The following is a 23,212-nucleotide window of genomic DNA, read 5'->3' on the forward strand; positions in this document are numbered from 1 at the left end:
CCCTTTCCTGTAATTTGGTATGAATTCACCACAGTGCCATACCAGAATGGGGAAGTCTGTTTCACTACAGAGATAATACAGGGCCAGGCAGAGGTGTACAAGTCAGCATGAGTGCCAAAAACAGCATGTGATTGTTTACACAAGGTTCCTAACCTCATCAGCCCTGCTGAAAAAGCACAGTTTCAATGAGTAAATTGCTACTGTACCAAAATATGTACATCATTTAAATAAAAATACCATTCATAGTATATGCAAGTACCTAGTGTTCACACCATGTCCTTCTCGTTCATTAGCATTTCTCTGAACAGCAGTATATTTTTCTTCTTCTGTTCTTTCATCATTTTCCAAGGCAACCCGAGCTTTGTATTGGGCACTTGATTCAATTTCCTCTGCTAATTGAGTTGCTCTGGCTTCCCGTTTTAAAAACTCTTCTGAATTATCTCTTTCTAATGGCACCCTAAAAGACAATGGAAAGGAAAAGAATCTCTGAAATGCATTCAAAAGCACAAAGGAGCTACAAAAAATTACATAGCGTTAATTCTAACCAAGTCAGAGTAAAAAACCTTGCTTTTAATTCAGTAGACTCACTGCCTTTTTTTAGTAAAAGTATGTCAATATTCCTGGACTGGTTTGATATTACGTAGAAATTCAGTGTCATTTACCTGCCTAGAGACCCGAGGTCAGGGTGTGGGGCTTTTCCGTATCACTTGCAAAATCCCCAGTCCCTAAAAGCCATGCAAAGGCTCCAACTTTTAACACGGTTGAGTATATGAGTAATAAAAAGCCCTAGTCTGTTGTTTAGACAGGAAGCTACCGTAAGAGACCAAATTTGAATTTCTTTAGCTATTTACACATTCCCAACAGACAAAAGAGTCCCCAGTCCTACTGAAATTAAACAGTTATATGTTTAATTCTTTGCTAATTCCAGCCATCGAATTTCAGCTCTTGCTGTTATGAAAAACTGCAGAAAAGATGAAGGCAATACATTAGAGCACGGGACCAGAAACCCACGACTCATTTGCCATGTCCTAGGACCTCAAAACCATTCATCCCGTCTATCTATATTAGGTAACAGCATATTGCAAAAAGGAGACGTAGCTCCCTTAGGAAAGCCACCAAGAATTCCATACATGAGCAATGAAACACTGAAAGAGATAACTAGATATGGACATCGTATCTGCTACCTCCTTCTGCCCACCCATGTTTTTGGTTTTTACCTGTTCTAATTTTTGTTTAAGTATCAGGTTTTATAAAACAACTGTTTGCTTTGTCTTTGATTCTAATTTTGAGTTCCAAAAATTGTTTCATCCAACCTTACTTTAGAATAGACTACATAAATATACAGAACACAGTTGAGGCTTGGCCCAAGTTATGCTGGGCATTATATAATCACTACTGCACATATTTTGAATAATATAAAAAAGAACAACACAGAAAGTAGGTGGAGGTACAAGCCAAATATGAAATAATATATGCAAGATTACTCAAGTGTTGGTTGCAGAACTAGGAAAACAAGTGGCTTTGCCAAATTCCAAGCCGGCACTCAGCTACTGCATCACAAGTTTTTCCCCACACTCACATTTTTGGCCAGTTGGGACATCTACTGGGACATTACCTTATCAATGGTAACTGCAAGAATATTAAATAAAAACCTTACCCTTCAGCGTAAAGCTTTGGCTCAAGTAAGATATGCACGAACACACTGCATACAAACCTGAAGTGATGGGCCTCGCTTACCCTGTATTAAGCGTACAGACAAGAAAGGAGAACACCCAATACATCCTCACTTATTGAAAGTGACTGAAAAAAAATGAAGGGATGTATGCAGTAGGACTGATGGCAATCTAAACATGCAAAAGAACGATTTTACATTTTCTAACAGGGAAAAGGCCGTTGAAGATGAAACAAGGGGATGGGCAAGATGACACCGTTCAGAACCCCGGTGATGAGAGAAGCGCGTACAGCAGCTGATCAACATACTACCGCGGTATGCTTGCTACAACACCAAACTGGCACCTTTGTGCAGTTTGACAAACTATACCTGCTAATGCTTAGCTCCAGGAAGAGAAAACAATCAAATAATTAATCCTTTACAATCCTTCAGTTGCAGACATAAGCATTTAGCTACACTGCTGCTCACCACATACTTGGAGAATGAGGAAAAAGGTTTCCCAGTTTAGCAGACTGATACGCAAAGCAAGCTGCTTGACTGGGAAACAATGGTATTTGTCTCTGGCAATTTAAAGCCACCTTCATGTTTTTAATCTGTTTCCATTAATATCCATAAAGCAGAAAGATGGAAGACTAAAGTTCAAAAGTACAAAAAGTACTTAGAGCAGTGAAGTATACGAAAGAACAGCTTCCCTAGGATTCAAATGTAAGCCGATTAAACCACTTTGATTATCACCACGTTACAGGTCTATTTTAACAAAATAGTAAAAATTGTTGAACCAGAGACCTGTAGGCAAGTGCTCCAATTCTACATATAGATCGAAATATTCACTGCAATTCCTGGACATTCAAAAATTAGTTTATGCTTTGGGGGTTAACGACCTTTCACAATGGCTGCTGAACATCTGCAATTGATTTGTTTTGCAGTTAACATTATAGCTGCAGACTACCGGGAACAGGTCCACACTACCAAAATAGCCAGAGTAGGCTTTCTACTGCTTCTATAGTCAAGTTACTACCAGATTGTAACCGAAACTTTAGTTTAGATCTGGACAAGTCTGCTGAACAAGCTACCGACAGCACACAAGTCTCAATAAAATTAGGGTTTAGTAAAACTGTTCTGCTAGGTTAAACACAAACTACAGGTATAGCAACTATGTAAAGACAGATTATAGTTTCACAATTTGGTATTTTCCACCCTATTCATAAAAGTTTTTGTAAGAAATAAGCATTATTGCACGCCTAATTTCAGAAAATATTGCAAGGGAAATGAAATGTGCCTGTTTAAGGGAATATATGATTACTACATCTAACTATTCACAGAAGGCTGGCAAGGTTTCTTAAGTACTATTCATTCATTGCTTTTGCAGTTATTCAATTTCACAACTTCAGAAAGTACGTAAAATTATCTGCAGAATACAAAGTTTGTCAAACCAGGGAGAACATTAAATACAAATCTAGTAACAAAATATTTTGGAACTTACGTATAAGAAGATAAACTGCTGTCATAAGTTGATACTACACCATAATTTTCTTCATTGTAACGAAACATGTCATTGGGATCCCATCCATTAGACTAGAAGAAAACGATGCTTGTTTTTCAAAATGACACTGGAAACACATTCCCTTAAAATTAAGGGCTGATGGCAGAAATTACATCTCTTGCCCTTTTTCCTGGGCCTATGAATTCACTGCCCAGATAACAAAGTTACTAAAGCCACAATTTATTTCAGGGAACTTAGTTCATAAGATGCACAGATTTTACCTTCAAAAGCCAGTGTTTTGTTTGTTGAGGTTGTCTGTTGCTGCTGTTTTGTTTAAGTACCATGCCCACTCTGTACTAGAAGATTACTGGCTAGCAAGAAATAAATACACAAACGCCTTTTCCAGAAAGTGCAAATTGACACTTTTGAACATTATAAGTGTCCCTCACTGTGGCAAGTGCTGAACCTCTTCACATGCACTACTAATGCAATTATCGGAGACACACACACCACAGGCAGAAGACCCCTGTTGATCTGCACAACTTCCCCACTTTAGTGAAATCGCTATTACAGCACTCAAGCACAACGATAAATGTTTTGAATGTTTTATAAAAGCACTGACAGTATTAAGTACTCTAATCTCAGCTGTACAACAGGTACACTAAAATTGACAGGATAACTGTTCTACCCAGACAAAGTTAATACGCTTTACAGTAACATGACTAGATTCTCCTCTAATCAGTATATATTATCGTTTTTCTTTAACATATTGCAGTCCGAGTACCTTACTAAAAAGAATGCATGGTTGAGTAAAAGCTGACTCGCTATAATATATCAAGAGATGTCATCTGAGGCCATATTCTTCATCTAACGATTCATAATCTACTGAGATTGTATCTGTGCTTATTAAGCCATGGGTCAGACTTCCATCAATTTCCTACATCTTACCTCAGAGACAGTTAGCTAAGCACAATTTCGCCATAATTTCCAAATGCAATGATAGTCAGACAGGAATGCTCTGATTAAACGTAAATCATTTCAGTGTATTGCTGAATCTGGAGCCCTTAATAAAAGCTCCTCTTTCAGCCAGTCCATGAGTCAAACAAGTCCCTTACCACAGCAGCTCCATCTGTCAACATTTGCCAAAAGTGGCATCTGAAATCCAGCTATTCTTATTCAAATCGTAAAAAAGTACCGTGGCAGCTGCTAGCAAAGACTGAACACACACTCATACAATGCAGGCCAGCAATTTTAGTCAAAAGTTCACTGCTAGATTAAAATTAAGGAATTGTTGCAAGGCATGTCCAGAGAAACAGCTTATTTTCTATAGACTGTCACAGATGATAAAAAAGCATTACTTACAACATCTGTCTCTAATGCCTCAAGCTCCTCCGTAGCGGTGGTCTCTCCTCCATCCCACGGTTCAAGATCCTTTTCCTTGTGTTCACCATTTACTTTAGCACTGATGGCTGAATCAGTAAAAGCATCTACAACGGAGTGGGGAGGGATGGGGGTAAAATCAGTTTGGTTAAGCGATTAATCAATTTGGGAAGACACTGTACACACTAGTCGACCTGAGGAACAACCAAATACAGCCGAATCACAGGCACATTAATTATCATTCGCCTTCTCTTGGGGTCGCTGTATTCAATAGGACTGCATTGCAAAGGTCCCTACTTCATACTTAGAATAACTATGAAAGTACAGACTAACTTCTAATATATGAAAGAACAGCAGTAATTACTTTCAGTTATTTCAAAGTATTTTACACAAACTATATGTATTTTTTAATTAACAAAACAAAACACAACTACCTGAGGATCCCCATTCCTCTAGAAAACCCAAAACTTGTATAATACGCTTTTCTAAACAGCCCACATAGCTGCACACTAACATACTATGCAAATATCAAAAAAGCATGAATGCAACCCAACCCCATTCCCTAAATAAACGGGCAGAATCCAAGTTTCCTTTCAAATACCCAAGTTTCTTCTACTTCCGCAGCTCCTCAACACACCAGCATGCACGCACATACTTTTACCCCCTTTGCAGAGTAACTCAATTATCCATTAGCTTGGTGCGCCCGTTCACTGTGACGTGAACGGAGACGTCCTCTTTCCTGCGAGAGCTTTTGCAAGCAGCAGCTTACCCAAATCACACAGCAAGATTCAGAAACTCTCTACCTCTTGTTCTCAACAACACATGAAAATAAATATACCATTAGGTGCATTAAGCAGTAAGGGTCTGCTATTGTTTATGTAAATTATAAAAACATATATAAAAAAAAAAAGATCAGGAGCTTTTGTTCTCACTTGTTCACGTTTCATTCAAACCAGGGTTAAGAAGGCATAATACTCCAATATTAAAATGCTGTAAAAAAACCAACAACCAAACATCCAAAGCCATTCATCAAGGAAGTCAAGTTTTTGTATTTGTAAGCAACTAAATCTCAGAGCTGCCTGCAAATTCTTAAATTACTTAAACAGAAGGAACCTTAAAAAAATAAACTAAGCTTGTTATAAGCTTACAAATAAATAAATAAACAAACCTAAAATAAATAAGCCTTCAATCTACAATTTCCTATTATCGTTCTACTGATAAAATAAGCAGCAAACATTTCAGACCTTTAGAAAAAATGAGATCAAACCACCAGGCAGATATGGAAGAATGTGGCTTAAATTAACTTCTGGCAAGATCTGAAATCTTACTAAGAAAAATGAACTTTAAAGCCATCGTGAAGAGAATTCACAACGTATGAAGTTGGCCACCGATGTTACAGTTTTTAAACGTTTTTTTAAAAGAGAGACTGCTGACATAGCTTATGATTCCTCGTTTTACCCAATTTCATAGTGAAGTTCTGCATGTATATGGTATAATCTGTCATAAAAGTTAACTGTGCTTAGTCTGTCTAATCACATTCAGCACTATCTCATGAAATGCTCGCTCAACTCATACACAGACCAAAGGAACTATGGGTAAGCAATTAAGCGTTGTTAATAAGCTTATATGAAACAAAATGTTACAGAAGATGTATGAAAAGTAAGAGCTTATTAGCTAAACATTCATTTCCAATACAAAAGAATCAGTAAAATAAGAAAAGAAAGCCAAACGAAAGAAAGACACCTAACCAGGCACACCGCTGTTAGGGCTCATGTGAAATTGCAAAAACCTGCATCAATCACCTTGCGAGATGTCACAGTCTGCCAACCAAAGCCGTGACAATACCTCCGCGGCTGGAGGTTAACACTTTCGAGTGAGATTAAATTTTAGTCCGTCACTAAACGCTACGCCTTTAGCAGGCGCGTTCTGGGATTACTTGGAAACTGTTCTGAAACAGAGTCATCGTATCATTGCACTACCTATGTGCTGATGCAAAATTTCAATCGTTGCATTTTCAACTGTTCAGAATAGGTAAAAATCAAGGGTGAGAATAGAAGTCACCAACTAACCGCAAGATAGTCTGAATGATTCTGTGAAGTTACGCATGCATGTTTTATAGTGCCAGAAATGTGCGAGCAAAGATATTAAGTTTCCGTTATATATTATGATAACAAAAGCATTATGAAAGGCAAGATGCAGAGAGAGAGAGAGTGACTGCCAAAAAAGTTACCTGTTTCTGAAGGAACTACAACAGATATGGAGAGAGAAAAAATTGGAAGACGTCAGATATAAATACAGGTGGATTTTTTTTTTTTTTCACATTATACGACTGAGTTCAGGCAAAACTTTGAGTCCCTCTCACAGACATACTCCAACCGATTATACATCTCCCACCTTGCAAAGATCATTTCCATAGTAAAACTTCAGGAATATTCCCACCTATTAACAGCCCCATTTTGCTTCACAAAAAACACCCCTCCAAATAGCCTACAGATTTCTAAGGTATACAACTTGAAAGAAAATGTCTCCGTTTCCCTTCATACAAACAGCTTTTAAGATATACTATAAAACCTGATATGTTTATGATTTGTTTATATGCCATCTGAAACTACACAGTAACACAGCGCTACCTCAATCCACAGTTAAGCAGTAACGAAAGAGCACATTTCAACAGGGAGGCAAAAGGCACTTGTGTTCAGAAACTCTACATTTCCCTTATCAATACCCTGTAGCTAACACTGCCATAGCCCAGATGGACCAGTGCTGCTTCTGTGCTTAACATCATTAATTCAGTGTTTCACGTCTGATCCTCTCAGATTGGACATTTTACACCAAATGCAAGTTGGAGGCTGCTTATGTCAGTTCAGAAACTGAAATTTGCTTCTACACCACCTCACTGGAGGTCGAGGGAACTCTTCTCCAATAAAATTAGATAAATAGGAGTTAGGAGGACTGATGACAGCACCTGATGGAGGTAATCTTCTGTATTTTAGAAGGGTGTTTCTTTAATATCTATTAAATTACTTCAGACAAACTCCACACACAACTGTGCCCTTTTGGATACCATGAATAAAATAGTCACTTAAGACTCATCTACTCAACCCACTAATTTTCTTATTTAAAAAGCCACATAAACATTAGCAGAGTGCTGTTAAAAATTATAATGATACAGATGAGGTGGGGGGCGGGGGGGGGAAACAAGCCAAACCAAAAACTTCACTGCCTCATGAATGCTACAGATCTGAGTAAGATGTGAACAGTCAGTGCTAAGTTTCCCAGTAGAATCCCGTACATCATGGGGCTCAGGAAGCTTCACTGCTCTTCATTTCTCTCTCACTTTAGAATGAAAGTCACAAGTGAGACTACAACATCAGTTTAACCTCTACAACTCAAAGAAAATCCAGTTAGGAGAAATTCAAGCTACAAAGGCAAACTTATAGTCAGACAATATGGTCTCGGGAGCATCCAGGCAAAGTTTAAATGTAGCAGAATGGTACCTCAAGGCACAGATCACTATTTTCCTGGAATAAACAGCTAGGCGGGCACATGGGACACTGAGGTTAAAAATGCAGCAAGTCAAACAAGACTTTACCAAAATTAACGAGCAACAAAATCGAAAACTTATATAAAAAATAAATTTCTACAAATTCCAAAACAAAAGTGCTGCTCTTAAGATTATTAGCAAAGCAGAAGGTAAAATATGACCTGCTGCCACAAGCGCCGACTGGCAGCGTAATAACAGACAAGATACTGACTGCCCAGGCTCAGCCTCCCCCTTAGCTGGTGCCTCCTATCTCTGAGCTGTTGAATGAGCAATTCATGTGACACCTTGACCCGGCCAAATTTTTAATCAATTCCTTTTCTACATGGTAAAACCCAAGTTAAAGATCAAATGAAAACTGGTCAAACAAAGAGCTTGAGCTGTAACACTCAATTAGCCCCTGTTGCCTCTGTACCTGCTTAATGTGACATCTCCTAAGCAAATTTGTTCGATATCAAAGACCTCCTTCCTTGTTTTAAATCCTGCTAACTGGAAAAGAAAATCCCAAGGACAATTCTATGCAACAGAAATTCACATTAAGTAAAGGCAAATTAAATATACACATTCTAAGAAAAACTCAGCTTGGACAAATTCTTCAAGTATGCGCTATTAAATGAGTTAAAGAAAAAAAAAGCCAGAATAGAGCAATTAAGAGTCCAGGTTTAATTCATTTCAGTGTTTAACATGCTTGGTTTTGCAAACATATTTTGAGCTACTAATGGTGAAGAGCACAAATGTGCAATTAAGTGCAACTCTGCAGTTCAAATGCTATTAAACCCATCGGCATTTTGTGCCAAAGGTGTTCACGCCGCACACTGCGAGCTTTGATCGAGTTTAGCATGGCCCAAAGTAAACTGAGGTTTCATCTTAAAGGTTTCAACAGTAAACTCTCATTTGTTTTGTAACTACTTACTACTGATTAGAAACACGAAAACCAGTTATTACCAGCTTTGCAGAGCCAACACTTCCTTCCTTTGTTCATACTATGCCTACTGCTATTCCCCTTGCAACACTTTCTCTGGAAGGATGCCACTTTCAGTGCTAATTCAAAGAAAAACTTAAATCGCCAATTCTCTTCTGCCTTTTTTCATTGGATTTGTAATATTTTTCTCAGAGTGCAGTAATGGTGCCAAAAAACCCAATAAAAACATTGTAGAAGCCTTTTACTTTAACAGCACTTATGATGTTGCATTGTCTCGTCTTTAAAGAGAAGCCAAGAAGGCAATTCTGAAGCCTTACTCAAATTTGAATCATATGCAAACCAGCACGCTCGACTGATCAGTGTTTAGGACTACAGGAGACGCTGCTAGAAGCTTGTTCTATAGGACACAGGAGAAATACACCCTCCTCTTTCATTCATGCAGCCTGAGTAATCCAGCAACTGAGATCTAGGCATGTCACCTTTGCCTCAGAAGGTCAAGCAGAGAGACGTTCCACGCTAACGTACAGCTAAAGAATTCAACTTGCACATTACAGTGGATTTTTAGCAGTTGACTTCCACTGCTACATGCAGAAGACAGTGCCTGTCCCTCTTTAAATGCAGACTGAATAGTTTGAAAGGGGGATGATGGATATAATACAATTTCACCCGAGTCCTCCAATGCATGTTTCATTCATCAGCCTGCCTGCGCTGCAGAAAGCCCCAGTTCCACAGTGAGAGACCCTCAGGTGACCCCCTTTCCAGCCGTTTTGAAGCCTAACAGGAATCTACATGAGCACAAAGGCCTACGCAGACCGACAGAGTTGCAAATAAGGGCCCGGGAAGTAGGGACAGATTATCTTTTTTTTTTTTTTTTAAACATAAACGGTTAGAACATCCCTATCCAGGCAGACCTACTATTTTTTCTTCCAAACCTTCTAATTTCTACAATCTGGGCAGGAACCACACTTTCTCCACCTGCGCGTTTAAAGGTGCAACGTGACACTTGGCACAAGCAAATCTAAGACTGCTGCTTCCAAACGAGGTGGTTTCACCCCAAGCCCGTCCTGCCGTTACCTCCCCTGCGCTCGCACTACTGATGTAGCTGCAGGATGAATTATCAGCTCGCTGCTCCAAAGCTGCACGAGTACGATAGCAATGAACGAGGCTTGACAGACTGTTTCAGATGGTTCCTTCAGAGACAACTGCACTCCTCTGAAAGGAGAATCCAGCCCACTCCGCTTCTCCCCACCTGCTGCTGTTTTCCAGTACTCTTCCAGTCTCTCTGTCTGACTGGGTCAGACAGGCCGGCAATGCAGCCAACGTCTCTGGTAAGTCAGAAGATCAAGACCCACCGCCAGGAGCACCCTTCGTCCACACTCCTTCAGCTCAGCAGAGAAGCAAATGCCAGAATAAAAATCCGTATAACTCCAGATATTTATAGTGAGCCAGGAATTCAGGATGCACTAAAATTTCCCATTTTTTTTGCAGAAATTAAGTTTACTTCAAGGCCCCCTCAACAATCTAGCAGTCTCCCAAAGGGTAGGAGAAACCACCTACACAGATCCCAACAAATCCTACTCCAGGTAAGCCTTTCCCATGGCAACACTGCTTGTGAAGCGCCCTTTCGTTTGATTACATTTTTAAGAAAGCGAGAGCAAGCTGCCTTTCCAACCAGGTATGTCCACATTATCGACAAACTTGTCTGTGAAAGCCAAAAAACACTGAGGACAAGGCAATTTTAAAATATTTGCTCCTGGGTATGCGCAACACTGTCAAAATTCTCTGGGCACCAGACAGTAACCATTCCCAACACAAGCGCAGCAAGGAGCACCATCGCCTCACCTAGGAGTCCAGACTCAGTTTGCACTGTGAATCACACAGCCTTGTCTGACTCGGTACCATGAAGATTTGGGCTCATTTGTAAGAACAAAAGGCCAGCAGTTCCCGCACGCGTGTTCATACACTTCCATTCTTTTGAACCTTTGCTTATTTAATTTCCTAAGAAGCAGAGGACCCTTTGTTGCTCTAATTTACAGGTCTGATCAGAGACTGACTTAACGCTTTCGAGTGTCATTTCCATTTTTGAGACAAAATGGAAAGCAGATTAAGTTACCCACTACGAGTTATCAAGTTTTGCAGCCTCCGGTTTATCTTGCTCCAAGTCTCTACAGCTTTATTTCAGCTCTCCTCTCCAGCTACTTAAGAGATTTGGATTTGAAAACATTCCACCTAATAACGTGAACTGAGCAACTGTTCAACCTGAAGCAGTAATTTTCTTCTAGAAAACCTCCTTTGAGTAATTATTCCTAGAAGTACTAGTATATTCTTCATTCTATCTGCTCAAAATCTATAAAGATTGGGTAACAGAGAGCCCAGGTTGCATTTACACTAAAGTGACGTTCATAGCAGACCCATTATAAAACAGCTCTCATGTAATCTAAATTCAAAGTCCCATCCAGAACCTGGAACTTATCTGCATTTCAATGCTACATTTGCTCTGACATTATGCATCTTCTTCTGGGAAAAGCAAATTCCTTGAAACAACAAGCCTCTCATTCTTCAGCTTTAAATCAGGCAAGAACACAGCCATGTACAAACACAAGGTGAAAAGAGAAAAATCTCATTAAATGCCCACCAGTCCCTACGCATCTCTAAGTCACGGCTACATGGGAATAACGCATGTGTGTTACAATAACCACTTAGCTCCCGCTGACAGTCATTGAGCAGCCTGAACAGGCACACATATGCAATTTCACTCCATGGCACATGGAGTGAAATGCATCTGCTTTTATTTCTTAAACCAGCAAGTCAGGAACAGAAGTATAAAACCCCTTGAGATTTGCTACCCAAAGTAAAAAAGAAAAAAAAAAAAAAAATCAGCAAAGGAACTAGAGCTGTCAGACTTACGAGTCTTTTAGGTTCCAGAAAAATAATTAGTGTCTTGGAGGTCAAAAGTTAAAAGAAAAAGTTGAAGACTGCCTGTAAAATTGTTTAGTTCTGATGGTTTCAAGATTTTAAGACCACCTGCCTGCCACCTCACTAGGTTCTTCTGTATTTTGAAGAGCCTTACCTATAGATCTACAAGTAGTAGAAGCAGAAATTAAAAACACAAATAGTGGATTTTCCTAAAGAATTTTTAGCTCCATTTGCAGTAGTATTTTTAGAATATTTATATGAATTGACATTCTGGGACAAAAGTTACCTAAATAAATACAGACTTTATATATACACCAACTATGAACAATGACATTTTTATAAAGAATGTGTGTGTTCATGGATTGCCGTATAACATTTAATAGACCCGTTTAGAATGACATTTACAAAAAAGAAAAAAAAAATCTCCCACAAAACCTGTAAAATGTTTTGTAACACCACTAAGGATTTGTTTTCCAGATAACTAAAACAGCCACTCAAAGCAGTGTGCCCTCACAAAGGTTCTGGAATCCATTTTAAAAATTTTGATAAATTTCTGATTTCGGGAGATGCTGAGCACCTGCTCTTTCCATTGACTTTATGGGATACTTGGATGTTCCATGCTCATTAAGACTCTAAATGTGAACTTCAGTTTTTGGATCCTAAAACATTTACTTTGAAAATCTTGACTTATGATCTTAAGATACAGACAACTTTAAAAACAAGTATACCTCTTCTCGCATAATTGGTATCCATATCCTTAAAATGCACCATAACAAAATCTGAAGACTTGAACAAGATACTCTCTAGTATGTCTTCACGTTTTGGCCCCAAACTGGATTCTGCAGTTTTCCGATGAGCAGCATCAAGCACTAAATCACACTATTAGAGATATAAAAAAGAAAACACTAACTTAATGCACAATAAGCTCCTCAATAACTTCACATACTTGAAAAATAGACATTTACAATAGTTTGCAAAAATGAACCTGCTTGTGTACACCTAGACATAAATAGTCAAAATAATTCAGAGTAAATACCCAAATTTTAATCAAACATTGCCTAAAATTCTAAAATAGGGAAGAGTCAAAATGAACAAAATTACCTTAGGACTGTAGGTTTTAAAAACTCCTTCATATATACCACCATTTTTCACCTGTACTTCACATTTGGATCCCTGAAATGCAAGAAAAATGAAAATATAGCTTTCTACCAGCCTGACAAATGACACTTGAGTGTTTTCCTCAAAGACCTATTTTTTACATAAGTACAACATGTAAAAATACAGCTCAGTTTTTAGTCAAATCTACTCATTCAAGATTTGCCTGTTTATAAATACGCTACTGTGTTCTGCAGATGCAAACAGCTGGGTGCATACCAAAATTTGTTGTGAAGGGATTTGAAGATACTCACAGAAGCATATTTGGTACTCACAAGACTCTTGACCAGTTATGCACACAAACAAGTTTTTGCGCGAAAACAAAATCTCCGCGTATGTGTGGGTACAAATAAGGATGAAGGCCTAGCCTGGACTCTACCAGATGCGGGACAGTCTGTGTTACTAAATTTTGCCATGTCGGGATTTCCCTTACAATTTGGGGGGAAAAGGCTTCCACTCCCTGTATAAAAACTCATTTTATTTATCCATAACCCCTCTACAGACAGAAATTTCAAAATAAAACCAGTGTATGTAAGACATTTGCTATACCTCTGCAAGTTGTATCTGAACCTTTCCAAGTCAAAAATACAGAATAGCTATTACTGTGATTCTTTAAAGTTTAATCTTGGCCAAAGATGCCTACTGTTAAAGTTTAATATTCACTCTGTTATATTACAATTACTGGACTAGTTAACAATTCTATGTCACTATAGAAACCGTTTACCCTCCTTCCAAGTACCAAGACTTACAACAACTGATGTAAGTATGTGAACCATTCTCATGTTTGCATAGATGCCATCAAAAGAAATCTGAAAAAGAAAAAAAATGTTGTCGTGAATACATGAGAAACACCTGTAACAATTCAAAAAGTCAATGTGCCAAAAATAGCGCAGGCTTTCATCAGCACATACTAGTTCCTACAAACACTAATCCAAAACCGTACTCAGTCAATATACATAGAACTTCGGTCAGATGAGATTTCCAGAGGACCCTTACCCCTTTTTCTGATCAATTCAAGATCTGTGCAGCCTTTCAAACAAGACCAACATTACAGAGAGTGCCCCTAACGTCACTCAATAAGGACATTCTCTTGCGAGTTGGGTGAAGGTCATATGCACAGACTCCTAGCTGGAAAAGCCCTGCTAACATCCCTCTCTGGTTTAAGAGGCATCAAGAGGATAAGGTACTTCAACTGCTGTAGAAGTAAAAAGGTGCTTTCAGGGCCCACCAAACTACATCTTTTCATCTAACAGACCTGACTACGTGCATTAACAGAAGCTAAAGTCATCAAATCATGGAGCGCCAAAGAGCTACAAAACCTATCGTAAAATTAGTCAAAAGTAATTCACTGCAGTATCAGGAATGGAGATCCTACCTAGGAGACCTGACCTAGTACCACCCAGGGTGCTAGACAACACACTCGCATAAGCATACATAAAATGGCAAAGATATCTGCATTTTTTTTTGCAAAATCTGGTATCTCTCCCTGTCGACTTCATGCTTGTGAAACAAGAGATGCTGAAACATGCAAGGACCTCACCGTATTTTGAGCTTTTTAAACTGACAACATATCTTTTAAACTGTCAGCTACTTAATCTACTTACTCCTGCATGTTAGCCACGCTTCCTGGTCTGAAGACACGTTTAAGGACGCTCCTATGCTCAGCCCTCAGTACAGAGGACGTAAAGACTAACACTTTTTTGATGTTTAGTGTTTGCATACAACTTTTTTCACAACTCTTCCTCAAAGCTTCTTTATTTCTACTGAAGAGCCTCAATATCTTCAACAAACATTTACGTAAGTAAGCTGTAAGTCCTTTTAAACCTTCCTGCTTCTGCCCCATTCCCCAAAATTAGTTATCCTTGAAAACCTTGAAAATTACCAAATATTTGATTAGCGCAGTTCAAAGATCCACTCTTTAAATCGAGATCTGTATCTTTAGCTTTGATAAAATTATGTCCTACAAGTCAAGTACAAGTCAAGTACTTTAACAATATATAGCCTCGACAATAACTAAAGCTATGCATTCAGGTTACTGGTAATACTGGGCTAGCTATTTTATAGTAAAGCTAAACAAAATTGTTATTTTTATTTAACTGAATGCTGCCTTACTGTAATCTGTTTAAGGGAGAAGCCAACGTTAAGAGTCTTCAGATAGGAAAAGCATTGCCTTAAGTTAAATCTTACCTGTATCTAGAACTATAATTGCAAAAAAATGCAGAAGATTTACATTAGTGTAGTCAGAAATTTCAAGTGACCCTTCACCCTCCCAAGAGACTTAAACGAATGCAAGATGCTACATCTTTAGAAAAGCGGATCTCAGTCTATTGTCACGGTAGCCAAAGGAAAAAATTGAGAGAATATTCCAGTATCTGCTATTCTTCTGTTGATACTTGGGTTCACTGTGTACAGGAGTTGTTTCCTCATAACTTGAAGTGGTACAATGAGGAAAAAACATATACTTACCGTAGGCTGAGGCGGTCCTTTGCCACTGCTGCGACCTCTGAAATTAAATACGTACATGGGTTATGATTAGAAAACCCTGCCAAAACCGGTTAATTTCTTAACACGTAAGAATTCAAAAACCCATCTTAATTTAGTGTCAAGAATGGGATCAGAGAAAAACAGCACCCCCCTAGAGCAGAACCTGACAACTACAGGGCCCCCTCCAAACTACTGACCTACAAGCAAGTAACACTGCTTAGCAGGCACGAGGGTTACCTACAATAAACCAAAAGGACAAAAAGAAGAAAATACCAAGCCTATGTCATTATAAAAATCCGAACATCCTTTTAAGCAGAATCCTGTAACCAAAGCAAAGTCCAAAACCAAAAACCACTTTCAAGTCCAATCCGTACTTCCTCCAGGGTCCCCTCTCTAAGATGAGAGGCTCAGGACGTCATCACTGTCCCTTCGACTAAGGGCCACCCAAATAACTGACCCATGTTGCAAGCAGCCCTGACCGTAAGGCCCTACCAACACAGCTGCTTATAACTACTGTCACAATGCAGCAGATGAAACAATAATTAAGTCTCTCCATCCCCTCAAAACCACTGACTACTTTTAATGCGAACCTGTCAATGTGTAGCACTCTGGACACTTCAAAAAGCTTTTAAATTAACCCGTATGCTCTTAATATCTTCCAACCTGAGGTGCAACAGTGTGTGCCCTCCACCTCAGTCATCTGAGTCCCAACAGCATCCCTGCAGCTTGCATGTCCCAACAGCTACATGGTAACGTGAGGCAAAATTAAGCCTTCTGTTTTATTTTTTAAAAATCCTTTTTTTAAATAGACCCACCTTACCGATGCACGGCCATTTAGAGAGACTCAAAGAATCATGTCTACGTTTCAAAACATCCATTGACATCTAAATCCAACCGAATGTCAGCTGCATTCAATTGCTTTTGAAAACACTATGCTGTGGTTGAATACAACCTTGCTCCCCAAACATGCCCTTATAAATAGGGCTCTTGAGTTAGTCAAGAAATCAAAGGAACTTATCCCAATGAACATAAATAACCCTCCAATAAATTCTGCAGAAATAAGCAAGTCCATCAGAGAACCATGAAAAGCCTTAATGAGGAAAAAATGAAAAGCCACTAAACTATCACCTGACTCGTTTAAGAAAACACGCTTCTGAAACAGCAGTGTAGTCTCATACAGCATCACGCACACTGATGACATTTGCTGATTGGCAATAACTGCAGATTTCAGATGTCTCGCTGACATTTTCAGAATACTTGCAGAGTACTAATCTCACGAAAAAACCCTACTGCAAATAGCCTTTATTTAATTACCTATCAGCCTTTACTTTCCATAAGGCAGTGTCACAACTTCAGACTCGCTCTGGAGACAAGCAAGTCTCACCGTTTACTAAGCCTGCCATTTGTCAAATGGCTACCTACAGCACGGTGCTGAAGCAAACCCTTTGTGAACCTGGAATGTAATTTTTGCATAATATTCAGATGAATGATCCTCTTCTTTCTGAAAGTCAATTCACCGGACGTGAAACACCCAAATAAAAGAGAGGTACAGTCCAGTCCTGATTTTTCCTTTTATTACCATCAAAAGCACCGAGGACATGGTCTTTCAAAGAACACGGCCAAAGTCAGTTCCCTCTGCTGGTCTCAAAGATTTTAGAAGGTATCCCTTCCTCCATCAGCTATAGAAATGGCCAAAAGTAGAAGAGCATCCTGTCTTTGAAATAGAAAGCCACTCCCATTTTTAGTGTATTCTTAGAACTTAAATAATTGGGTTGCTAGACTGGTCAGAAAGTTTGGAGTATTCCCTTTAAGCACCAACCTAAGTGTTCTAGATTCTCCATCTCCTACCGCATTTTCAAAATTACTGTTCCTACCCACGTTTCTTTAAGAAACAATCCCATTGTGCACATCCATGTTGGCAAGAGGTCCTAACTTCTACATCAGACCAAGAGCTAAGCTAACTGCAGAAATTCTGTATGCTATTCTGATCTAACAGATCTCTCTACAGATCTGACCTCTTGTTTTCCAGCTACACAAACTATTAGAAAAAATGAAAGACATTCACCAAGATAAAAAAAGACAGACATTCACCAATTCTGCCAATGCTACAATTCAATCAAGACTAGGTGCATCTTCTGCTAAAACCAAGGCCATCAACTTGAGGTTTACATTCCAACAGGTGAAGATTCAAGTTCAAACTACCCTTTGACACATCTTTGATGCATCATCTGGAAAAAAACTAGGACCTTTACAAAAGCAGAAAGTAGATGGTCTTTGCCAGAAGTTTAACACAATTTAAAACAGGAGAGTAGCACTAAGAAATGGGGGTGGGGGAAAATAGAAGGGTCACTAGCAACTTGGCACTGCTACCTAAAACCACATCTTGATTACAGTAAGTACAGTAAATAAAATAAAAAATACATTTTGTATTGCAGAAATGTGGTTAAAGGTAAGCCTGGGAGAGGGCACAGCAGCCTGGCAAATCCAACTTGTTTTAAACCCTCTGCTTTGGGGTAGCAAAGTCACAAAGTCAGAAAAATGCTGCACCAGACAAAGTAATGACCAAGCAATTAAAACTTAGTAGCCAGCTCATTGCAGGCCAGCAGTTACACCTTAAGAGTGAAAGTCTCCATAAGGGCTTAATCCCAAATGCTGCACAATAAACATTTTCCCCAGCAGCAACTTGCAAAATTTTTTCTATTTTTATGAGTGCTTACTATCCTATTCCTCAGCATCCCTCACCTCCCACCCTAATGTTTACATGCCAAGTAGAGCGTTTGTATAAGCAAAACAAGGTCACGCATTTATATTTTTCCAGTTAAGTGAAAACTAATGCAAGGGCCACAAGTGTTTCCAGGATGTGAAAGAAAGTCTCAGCTTTTCTCCCCAGCAGCATCTTCGCTTTGAGACTAAGAAACGAATGCAACCATACTGCCATTAATGTCTAGAGCAGAAGTGCAACTACAAAGACTTTACCAGAGCGAATAGATGTTTCTGGAGCAGTGGCTGACATTACTACAGCTTTGAAAACAAATTTACAGGATACTCTAAAGAACTTTCATTACAAGAGCAGAGAGCTGGTAAAGCTCTCTTCTAAGGGAGAAATCAGAAGTACAAAGTTTCATTTAAGTGCAATACTTGTCTATGTAAGTCAAATGAATCAAAGCTGTCAAATTAAGGTTATACAAGAAGTCCTCCAGCACCGTTTTCTATAGTTTTCCCCAATACTGACATCAATAATGTCAACTCCTGTCTCTTTACAAAGTGACAGCCTCTGTAGAGTATGAAGAGGTAAGTGACCTGGCTCAAGTCTGACCCAGTGCACATCTGTAGACTGTGGATGGGCTTAGTCATTGAAGAACCTTCTCCATATACACTGCCATGAATCAGTCGTTGAATTAAAACTTACTCAAAAATGGGTCTATAACATCATACCAGAGCGCATGAGCAGCGATAAGGAAAGAGACCTGCAGGTTATCCATTCATTTGGCTCAGCAGTTTAGCACGGTTGCATTAAAACCGTCACACACAAAGACGTTAGAACAAACTAGAAAAACTCTGAATGGCACATGTGATCAAACCTCCAGAACAGTCACTTCCATTATATCAGAGCGCCTCGGCACTCGATATTCCCAATTACTTCTCTCTGAACAGAATGGACACCTCTCTTCTGCCCTTTACTTAAGCCTTTAGTTAAGGTAATAAAAAAGGATGTCAAGGAAAAAGGAAGAGAGTAGACAAGTCTCAAAAGCAAGCTACGCAACGTGGGATCATTTCAGTTTTAATTTTTCAATGGGAAAGGTCATTTACAAAAGACAGTAACTTAGAGTATTCTTAAAGGACTCCCAAGTCCGGTTAGGCAAAAAAGTTACCAAATAAAAAGGAAAAATACCTTCTGTCACAACTGTAACTAGACATGTAACAATCCAAAACCTGAGCCTCAGGTGTTTTGTCTTCAGGTAAAATAATAATGGGGAAAAAATGATAACAAAAAAGGATGCAGGGCTTGAAGGAATGCTGGGACAGATGCAAGTTTCAATCATAGGACAGCTAACTTTCCTGTGCTCGTATAAGGGCAAAACTGAGCTAAACCACAAAAAGTAGGTATTAGATAATGTTTTGACTAGCGTATCAGAGCAGGTTTGTGTGACAAGGTCTACGTTTTCTCCAATTACAGTTCAACATGCTATTGGCATCCCCCTACAGCCCCATTTCCCATCTGCCATATTGCATACAGAGTTGTCATTAAACAAACACAGCATTTCACTTAGTGCCTCTTTATATATAAAAAAAAGGGTATTAATTCTTCTTGCTTGCTTTTCTTGAACATCTTTAAAGATACCTTCATTTATGATTTTTCTCTTTATGTAAAAGAAATTATTAATATCATGAAAGCAAATATTGGAATGTCTTATTCGTTCACACAATATTTTACCTTTTTTAATATGAAATATATATATCCATCATTATGAAACCACGGAAACAAATGTAGTGAGCAAAGCTGACCCTCCACTCATTATCAGATATAAAAGGACCAGGTGCTCAGCCCAATTAAGTCTTATGGTAATAAACACACAGCAGAAAATTAGGTCCAGGACTGTTAACTATCAATGACACTTCTACCCAAATCTAAGCCTTTAAGGGAAACTTAGACATGATACAAAACATTCTTTTGCACCTCAAGAAGATATGAAAGAGAATGCTGGTGCTGTAGGAAAATGAGTCGCAAAACCGCTAGGAAGAAAGCTTGGCATAAACTGGATATGTTTAAGTTTCTATTAAATAATATAATGCTCCAAACTGAAACCAAGATGCAGGCCAGCTAAACCAAAATTTGATGTTTCTAACAGAAAAGTCACTCAGCTTTTCATTTACATGAACAGATTTGCAGCGTGAACCATCCTTGAATCTGTACTCCCAAAAGCCAAGACTTTTCTTTATGACAGCAATAGGAGTTCTCTGAAGGTGTTCCACGGGGCTCCATTAGCCTGGGGATTGCGATTTTACGGACCTTTCATTCAGAAATAACTTGAAAATGTGATTAACAGAAAAGACAGTATGAACACCTCTGAGGGAGCACGCCGGTTGTTTAGCAGCCCCGCTAGAACTTCCTAAGGACTTCTGAAGTGGAATTTATCCAACAAAAGTAGAAAGGCGACATTGGTGGGAGAAACCCCAGTGGCTTTAATCTTAAAACTTGAGAGAGAAATTGAAGATCATATCCCCTAATCTACAGAGACAAGTGTTCACCATCATACTGAATTTAGAAAAAAAAAAAAAAAAGCTGTAGGTTTTGTTGCCCTTCACTTTAACCTCTAAGGTGCCACTGTGTTTTGGCAGGGATAACTGTTTAGCAAAGCACAGTAAACATCATGTTCAACCTAGACAGCCATATGTAAAAACTATTAAATCATTTCAATGAAGCATTGGGGTATTATTGTTGTTATTTAAGTTTATTTTGTCCTTTTCAACCCTACCAAAGCTTTGCTGCTTCCAGTTCCAGACTGGTAACAAAGTAAAACCTTATTTCCAGTGATGTCCAACAATGGGGCCACTGTAAATTTTATTTTATTCCCAACACACAAAAATGAGTAAGAATAAAAAAATCAAGTTAAAGAGCAAGACGAATAAAACTTGAAATGAAACTGCTCTGAGTGACTGTGACCTTCAAAACTGTTACCGTCCTGCTTCGATTGTTTGTTGTGACCCCCACAGCACTGGAAAAATTCACACCACTAGAAAGTGTAATTATTTTTTTTTCCCCCCTCCCCTCCTCTCCTCTCCCTTAAATACGTGTGAATTTGTATAGCTAATGCTCTCCCAGCAGGATCAGCCTTCCAGAGGCAGTATGAGACAGCAGGGCCTCCGCAGCGTGCGTGGGGAGGGGGGACGGGGGGAAACACAGCGGGAGTGGGGGGGACACACCGGGGAGAGGGAGGGGGGGACGACCCCCAGTCTGCCGCAGAGCCCCGACTCCCGCCCCCCAAATCTCAGAACCACCATCCACCTCCGAGACCAGCGAGTGCTCCCGCGGCCTGCCTTCCCGCGAGAATTTTATTACGATTTAAATTAAAAAAAAAAAAAAAATACATATATATCTCTTAAAATAAATAAAAATAAAGCCCAGTAGGCTGAAGGTGCTCCACCGCAGGCGGGCCTCCGCCGACTTCCACAAGGCAGGAACGCAGCCCCCCTCCCCCGCCCGGGACGGCCCCGCCGCCCCCCGGCTCCGGCCCCGCCGCCATCGCGGTCGGCACCTTCCCGCCGCCGTCCCCCCGCGCACGTGCGGCCGCCTCGCCCCCGCCGCCCCCCGCCTCCCCCCCCCCGCCGCCGCCTCCTCAGCAGGCGGGTCACGTTGGCCCGGGGGAAAGCGGCGCCCCTCGCCCCCGCCACAGGCCCCGCCAGGCCGCGGGGGGCTTCGTCTCCGCCGCCCCGCTTCGGAAAAATGGAGGTCCCGCCGTGCCCTCCGCCGTCCCCGGGCCGCCTGAAGGGCACCCGGCCGCGGCCTGGCCTGGCGGCCTCGCCCCGCCGCCACTGCGGAACCGGCGGGCCCCTCGGCGGGCCTGCGTCCGCCCCGCCCGCCGCCATGCCGGCTCCCGCCCCGCCGGGCGGAGCCCCCCGCGCCGGGCCGGGCCCGCGCCGCGTCCCCCCGCCATGCAGCAGGCCCCGCTCCCCCTCCCGGCCGCGCCGCCGCCGCCGCCCATGGAGGCCGGTGCAAAGGCGGAGGGGGGGGGGGGGGGAGGTGGCGGGGGGAGCGGCCCCCGCGCCGGGCTCTCCGCGGCGGGGCCGGGGCCGGGACCGCGCCCGCCGCCGCCACGCACCCACCTGCCCATGTTCTGCCTCCCGCCGCCCGCAGCTGACGGGAGGCCGGGGCCGCCGCCACCGCCGCCGCCGCCGGGGGGCTTGCGGTTGTTGCCGGCGGCCTGCGCTGCCGCCGCCGCTTGCTTGAGAGACATGACGAGAGGGGAGAGGGGCCCGGGGGTGCGCGCCGGGGCTGGGCGAGGGCCGGTCCGCGGGGCCTCGCTGCGCTGGCGGGGCCGGGGCGCCGCTGGCTCGGCCGGTTGCTCCCAAACAGTGCGAGCGGGGCGGAGGGAGCGGAGCGCGGCGCGGAGGGATCCGCGTGAGGGAAGGGGGGGGGGGGAAGGGAGGGAGATGGGGAGGGAAGGCTGGAGCGGGCCGGCGGGTGAGGGGAACGGCGGGGCGGAGGGGAGCGGTGGTCGCCCCTGCTGCCTCTCGGGTACCCCCGCAGCGGTAGCGAGGTGGCGGCGGGGTGGGGGTGTGCGGCGATGCGGCGGCGGTGGAGCGGGCGAAAGGCGCGGACTCTTTACGGGAAGTCGGAGGGAGCCGCGGTGGTGCTGCGGCGGGTGAAGGGGCGGAGGCGGGAGGCGGGGAGGGGAGGGGGACACGTGAGGCGGCGGCGGCGCGGGACGGCGGCAGCTCCCGCCGCAGCCCCGGCCCCGCTGAGGGGACGGGCCGGGCTCGGTCCGGCGGTGCCGTGAGGCCCCTGCGGGCACAGCCCCCCGCCCTCCCCGCCTTCACCCCTCGCCCCGCGGTAGCCGCAAGGGCAGACCCCAGCCGGTACCAGCCGGGCGAACACCCCCGGCGCGGCCGCTGCGGGTGGGGAAGGGAGGGCGGCCCGCAGGCCCCGGCCCCTGAGGG

At 41.9% G+C, this 23,212-nt stretch overlaps 1 protein-coding gene across 2 annotated transcripts in view; it reads right to left on the reverse strand.

The window, feature by feature from the left end:
• Nucleotides 1-22,876, reverse strand: part of ATXN2 (ataxin 2) — a 52,644-nt gene extending 29,768 nt beyond the window's left edge. For both annotated transcript variants that reach the window (XM_082491503.1, XM_082491504.1), the window contains exons 1-8: nt 22,379-22,876; nt 15,536-15,572; nt 13,819-13,878; nt 13,016-13,087; nt 12,643-12,793; nt 4,518-4,642; nt 3,156-3,247; nt 260-457 (exon numbers count right to left, since the gene is read on the reverse strand). In XM_082491503.1, coding sequence (XP_082347629.1) covers nt 260-457; nt 3,156-3,247; nt 4,518-4,642; nt 12,643-12,793; nt 13,016-13,087; nt 13,819-13,878; nt 15,536-15,572; nt 22,379-22,509 — 866 coding nt within the window. In that variant the 5' untranslated portion in view covers nt 22,510-22,876. The remainder of the gene's footprint in view (nt 1-259; nt 458-3,155; nt 3,248-4,517; nt 4,643-12,642; nt 12,794-13,015; nt 13,088-13,818; nt 13,879-15,535; nt 15,573-22,378) is intronic.
• Between the last annotated feature and the right edge of the window lie 336 nt (nt 22,877-23,212).

This window comes from Vanellus vanellus (assembly GCF_965231255.1).
Source record: "Vanellus vanellus genome assembly, chromosome: 16".
NCBI classification, from domain to species: Eukaryota; Metazoa; Chordata; class Aves; order Charadriiformes; family Charadriidae; genus Vanellus; species Vanellus vanellus.